Raw genomic sequence first — 6,649 nt, forward strand, 5'->3', positions numbered from 1 at the left:
CAGAGACACACACACACACACACACACACACACACACACACAGTAAATAGCCAAATAGCCTTTATAGCCAAAGGTTTTATTATTATCATCTTTTTTATTTTTATTTATTTTATTTTCACAACAAGAACATTAAAACAGCGTCATATGTTTCACAAAAAGATTTGATGGACAATTGCCGAAAAAACCCTCAAGGGGCTTAATAAGCTGCAATCTCCATAGAAACAATTATATTTAACAATTGAAAAAACATTTATGTATTATTATCAAAAGAAAGACAATCTTTCTACGGTCTTCTTTTCTTTTTCTTGCTAAAAGCTGCTGCTGGAAATGTCCATTTCCTGGCGAGATCATCCCAAAAAGAGTCTAAGAACAGCTGATCGGCATTGAACATGCGGCCGTGTAACGCAACCGGATACTGTTCCTGCATTTTGTTGTTAGAATTAAAACATTTTCTTGAAGGACGCCTAATCCGAACATCTGCATCTTAAAATAACATTTTTCATGCGTTAGCGCCTCGAGGTTTTAAGAGATATTTCGGTGAAGCTGACACAGAATGTGTCATATACATTATTTCATATTTATTTATTTGAAAAGAGCTATTATTATATTACAGGTTGTTTCAGATTTTTTTTTTTATTACATAAGTTATTTTGTACCATTGAGGCCTAATAATGTGTTTTGAGGCATATAGTCATCTTAGTTTTAGATAGATTAGATAAAACTTTATTCATCCCACAGCGGGGAAATTCCCGTATTACAGCAGCATTTTCTACAATAAAAGCAAAACAAACAAACAAACAAACAAGTAAACACAGAAGAAAAACCAGCTAACATCAGCCAATGAGCAGAAGGTAGACTGGAAGTAAAGTGGCATCAGATAACATTTGTGTAAAGTGCGGTTGCCATAGTACAAGAAGTAAGTGACATTAAAACCCCGCCCGGCACCCAGCTGGGAGACAACAGACTCAAGGACCCCCTGACCCTCATTCCTCACACTCTACAGCTCCTCACTCGGGGGCCAGTGAAGTCTATTAGAAGCTCTTCTCCGGTGATGGCTAATTACTGCTAACTAACATCGAGTCATCTTCACCCAGTGAGTTTACCAAAACACCTTCCAGGTACCGTCCCGGTGGGACAGGTGGAGGGGGGGCGCACCGTGTGCAAAGCTAGCGCATACGTCAGTGTCTGATAAAGGAGCCGAGACCTCAAAGCTCACATGGACACCGAAAAACCTGATCTCATTACACTGAAATAAACCCATTGGCAACCTAACAATTTGTTAAAATTCTAGTTAGATAAATTCGCTTTTTGGCACGTACAGCATACCCTCGGTTCAATTAAATCAACCATTCATTTAAATTTGCTTGGATGAATGCCGAATTAAAGCCCCCCCCCCCCTCTATTAAATCGTATTTGCATCTTAAATTGACATTTTTCATGCGTTAGCGCCTCGAGGTTTAAAGAGATATGAGTTGACACAGAATGGCTCATATACTTTATTTCATGTTTATTTGAAAAGAGCTGTTATTATGTTACAGATTTGTTTTTTATTACATGAGTTATTTTGCACAATTGAGGCGTGAAGTTGTGTCTCGAGGCCGGCCGAGTGTCACCTTTTTAGGAAATCAGTATTTCAGATCTCAGCCAGGTCGTAGAATACAGTCAAAGATATTGGACTGTTTCATTAAATTAAAGCATGTTGATGAACTCTGTGCGTGTCTGTGTCTCTCGGTGTGCGTCTGTGTGTCTCTCGTTGTGCGTCTCCGTCCTCTCACCTCCAGCAGCGTCTTTCCTCTCAGCTCCTCCCTCCGGGTCCACAGGAACTGGGCCAGCACCACAGCACAGGGCCACACGTACATCCCATAATGTGGGTCCAGAACCTGAGGGGGACCAGAGTTAAAACTGCAGGTTAGGACAACGGGACGTGAGACGCATGTTCAGCGTTTTTAGGATGTCCTGCGTGTATAAATCCTGAAGAAGAACCTGGTTCAGACTTTTAGTAGCTAAAAACTTCTAAAGATCGACATCTATGTCGTCCATGTTCCAGATGTGTGTCAGTCTGTGTGTGTGTTTGTGTGTGTCTGCGTCTGTCTGTGTGTGTGTGTGTGTTTGTGTCTGTCCAGGTGTGTGTGTGTGTCTGTGTGTGTGTGTCTGTCTGTCTGCACGTGTGCGTGTGTGTGTGTTTGTGTCTGTCCAGGTGTGTGTGTGTGTGTGTGTGTGTCTGTCTGTCTGCACGTGTGCGTGTCTTTGTGTCTGTCCAGGTGTGTGTGTGTGTGTGTGTCTGTCTCCGTTAGTGTGTGTGTCTGCACATGTGCGTGCGTGTCGGTGTGTGTGTGTGTGTGTGTGTCTGTCTCCGTTAGCGTGTGTCCGTCTGTCTGTCTGTCTGTGTGTGTGTGCGGCAACCTAACAATTTGTTAAAAACATGTTTTTTGGCATGCATCTAAATAACATTAACAATGGCTGTGTTAACAGATATATATTCCCATGGGTCATTTTAATGGTTTGACCAATGGCCGCTATGTGTCTGTCTGTCTGTCTGTCTGTCTGTGTGTCTGTGTGTGTGTGTGTGTGTGTGTGTGTGTGTGTGTGTGTGTGTGTGTGTGTGTGTATGTCTGTCTGTCTCTGTGCGTGTGTGTAGCAACCTAACAATTTGTTAAAAATATGTTTTTTGGCATCTATCTAAACAACATTAACAATCGCATATATATATGACCAATGGCTGCTATTAAAATTCACATTTTATCTAAATAAACACATCTTTGCTTGGATGAATGCCGAATAAAGGAAGGGGGGGGGGGCTCTATTGTACACATTTATCCTCTGGACGTTGTTCTAACTAACAGGTGTATATCTACACACCTAGTTATCTTAAATTAACATATTTCATGCGTTAGCGCCTTGATTCTTGATTCTGTTATAACGCTAAGACACAGCTAATTAATATAATATGCTGAACATATAACACACACAGATATATATATATAAACAGCAGCTGTATCTGAAGTCTCATGATGTTTTTAATAACGTTAACACACCTCGGGTATGGACACACAAAGGGACTCCTGTGTGTCCTTCTTGTTGTCTTCAAACGTGAACACTTTGTATGCTATGCTAGGAGTTTCGGCTTCACTGTGGTCCATCATGCAGGATAATAAACCCTTAAATTAGACTTGAATTAATTAAAATGCATTGCCAACTATGTACAGGAACTCGTAAAACACCACTAAAAGCCACGCTGATGTCTACTTCCGCATAGACCACAACACAAATGAAGGACGCTCCTAACAGCCAATTAAAATAGACGTAACCGCGAGGCGGGAAGGCTTGCTCTACATTCCACCCAATCACCGTTTTGTTCTTTGCGGACGCTGCAGCCAATGAACGTTCAGTCCTTGACATAATGGGCGGGCTCTACATCTGTCAATCAGTTTCGCAAGCATTGTGTTGCCTGGCGTAGCCAGTTAGCCACTTAGCTAGTTAGCTGTTAATAAAACTGTGTCGACCGGGCAGCTTTTAAAAGTGTTTGGTGTATATTTGACGACGTGTTAAACACACACCGACTTGTGGTTTTGTTGTCTTTTTAAAATAAATAAGGTGAGACTGTCACAGTAGCACAGCTAGCTAGCTAGCTAACGTTAGCCAGGTAACGTTACGCAGGCTGGTTAATGTGTGTCTGCGCTAACCTCCGGGTTAGCTCGATCGCTAGCTGAGCAGCGCTAACACACGGGAGCAGAAATGAACCATAAAAGTAAGAAGAGGATTAAAGAGGCGAAACGGAGCGCCAGGCCCGAACTAAAGGACTCATTAGACTGGATAAAACACGATTATCATGAGGCTTTCGACCTGTCACACCGGACCGTAAAGGTAACTGTCGATGTAGCATTTAGAGCTAAGCTAACATGAGCTAGCCGCAGCGGTTAAGGCTAGAAGGGATACAGCTACGGTAACACAACAGTTCACTTTAGTTGTTAACACTACTTGAGTGTAAGACAATATCGGGGTTTGTTTTTTTAAAACACTTAAGAGAAACGAGCACGCGTTTCCAGTGGGTGAAAGTAGTAACATATTATTATGTTAGCCGACGTTTTGCGTAGCTTCCGGCCGTAGCTGTATCCCTTCTAGCCGCAGCAGCATGAGTGCAGGTTGTCACGTAGACAACGGGTAGGTGTTACACTCAGTTCTGTCACAGGCTGGATTTATGTAACTCTGAGTAGGTGTTACACTCAGTTCTGTCACAGGCTGGATTTATGTAACTCTGAGTAGGTGTTACACTCAGATCTGTCACAGGCTGGATTTGTTTGACTCTCTACCTGTTGCTTTATGGCTGCTCTAATATAACTGAACACACGTGGAGGAAGTAACGTTACTCTGATACTTTTGTACATTTGTCTCCAGTCCTTCTCTTTCTTTCCTTTTGGTCTTTTTCATTCTTCCTTTTCTCTTCTTTCTCCCTTCTCTTACGCTCTCCCTCCTTTCTTTCTTTCTTTCTTTCTTTCTTTCTTTCTCTCTCCCTCTTATCGCTCTCCTTTCTTTCCTTTCTCTCTCCCATCTTTCTCTTTCTTCCTCTTTTCTCTCTCCCTCCTTTCTCTCTTTTTTCTTTCTTTCTCTTTTCCTTCTTTCTCTCATTTCTCTCTTATTCTTTCTCCCTTCTTTTTCCCTCCCTTCCTGTCTTTCTCTCTCCCTTTCTCCTTTCCTTTCTCTCTAACTTCTCTCTCTCTCTCTCTCTCTCTCTCTCTCCTTACTCTCCCTCCATTTTGTCTCTCTTCTTTCTTTCTTTCTCTCTCCCTCCTTTTCTTTTTCCTTTTCTCTCTTACTGGGTTGACATTACAGAGGTTTCGGAGGCTACTCCCTCCCTTCCTTCCTTTCTCTCTCTCTCCTTTTCTTTCTTTCCTCCTTCTCTCTCTTACTGTATTGACGTTACAGAAGTCTCCCGTTAGCGTTGGCATCCCTGTGACTCACATCAGGTAGGCGTCCTGTAACTGACTCGTTGTGTGTCCCAGGACAACGTGGAGCGAGTGGACACGCGCCACCTCAGTCCCGAGGAGTTCATCCGGCGCTTCGAGCGTCCCTACAAGCCCGTCGTCCTGCTGAACTCGCAGGAGACCTGGCCCGCCCGCGACAAGTGGACCCTGGAGCGCCTCAAACGCAAGTACCGCAACCAGAAGTTCAAGTGCGGGGAGGACAACGACGGGTACTCGGTGAAGATGAAGATGAAGTACTACATGGAGTACCTGGAGAGCACGCGGGACGACAGCCCACTCTACATCTTCGACAGCAGCTACGGGGAGCACACCAAGCGCAGGAAGCTGCTGGACGACTACCAGGTCCCGGTCTTCTTCAGGGACGACCTGTTCCAGTTTGCAGGAGAGAAGCGCAGACCGCCATACAGGTCTCAGTCTACATGAGGCTCTCTGTCTCTCACTCTCTCTCTGTCTCTGTGTGTGTCTCTCTCTGTCTCTGTGTGTGTCTCTCTCTGTGTGTTAGTGTGTGTGTCTCACTCTCTCTTTTTCTGTTTCCTGTGTGTGTCTCTCTCTCTGTGTGTGTGTGTGTGTGTGTGTGTGTCTTGCTCGCTCTGTGAGATTCTTTCTGTGTCTTGCTTTGTGTGTGTCTCTATCTCTGTGTGTGTGTGTGTGTGTGTGTGTGTGTGTGTGTCTCTCTCTCTCTGTGACACACACACTCTCTCATGTCTCTCTCTCATGTCTCTCTCTCTGTGTCTCTCTCTGAATCTCTCTCTCTCTGTGTGTGTGTGTGTGTCTCTCTCTCTGTGACACACACACTCTCTCATGTCTCTCTCTCTGAATCTCTCTCTGAATCTCTCTCTCTCTCTCTGTGTGTCTCTCTCTCTGTCTGTGTGTGTTTGTCTCTTGTCTCCAGGCCTCGTGACGTATGTTTTGTCTCCCCCCAGGTGGTTCGTGATGGGCCCGGCCCGCTCCGGGACCGGGATCCACATCGACCCGCTGGGCACCAGCGCCTGGAACGCCCTGGTCCAGGGACACAAGAGGTGGTGCCTGTTCCCCACCAGCACCCCCCGCGAGCTGATCAAGGTGTCCCGAGAGGAGGGGGGCAACCAGCAGGACGAGGCTATCACCTGGTTCAACGTCATCTACCCCCGAACGCAGCAGCCCAACTGGCCCCCCGAGTTCACGCCGCTGGAGATCCTGCAGAGACCCGGGGAAACCGTCTTTGTGCCTGGTCAGTGGAGACGCATCTTCCTCTACTTCTTAGTAATAAGATAAGATAATACTTTATTTATCCCTTAATGGGGAAATTCCCTGTTACAGCAGCATGTTTCTACAGTAAAAAACAACAACAACAACAAACCAAGCGACAAGCAAACAAACAACAATGTGCAAAAGTACTGAATGAAGTGTCATTATATAAAAGATACCAGAACCAGCTTGATTTGCCAGGTATGAGGGCACATACGAGGAATTTAACTTTGGAGCAAACACCTGTATACCTGGGGTTGATTACCTTTATGCCTTCCAAGGCAATGCGCAGTGCTCAAACATACAATTGCAGAATTTATACATGATATATAAACAAAACAAAGTGTTGTAATGGCTCCAACAGAGCAGCATATCTCCACCAGACTCCATGTAAATAATCACTACTTTTAGCGTGTATAGAGCAGCATATCCCCACCAGA

General features: G+C 44.6%; 2 protein-coding genes across 2 annotated transcripts in view; one reads left to right on the plus strand and one right to left on the minus strand.

Annotated features, from left to right (window-relative positions):
* Positions 1–6,649, minus strand: part of LOC117958237 — an 859,617-nt gene that overhangs the window by 369,644 nt on the left and 483,324 nt on the right. The window lies entirely within an intron of this gene.
* The window catches only part of jmjd6 (jumonji domain containing 6, arginine demethylase and lysine hydroxylase), a 4,101-nt gene continuing 860 nt past the window's right edge, over positions 3,409–6,649 (plus strand). The window contains exons 1-3 of the mRNA XM_034893114.1: positions 3,409–3,864; positions 5,001–5,389; positions 5,906–6,224. Of these exons, the coding sequence (XP_034749005.1) occupies positions 3,736–3,864; positions 5,001–5,389; positions 5,906–6,224 (837 nt within the window). The 5' untranslated portion in view covers positions 3,409–3,735. The remainder of the gene's footprint in view (positions 3,865–5,000; positions 5,390–5,905; positions 6,225–6,649) is intronic.

Source organism: Etheostoma cragini, chromosome 15, assembly GCF_013103735.1.
Source record: "Etheostoma cragini isolate CJK2018 chromosome 15, CSU_Ecrag_1.0, whole genome shotgun sequence".
NCBI classification, from domain to species: Eukaryota; Metazoa; Chordata; class Actinopteri; order Perciformes; family Percidae; genus Etheostoma; species Etheostoma cragini.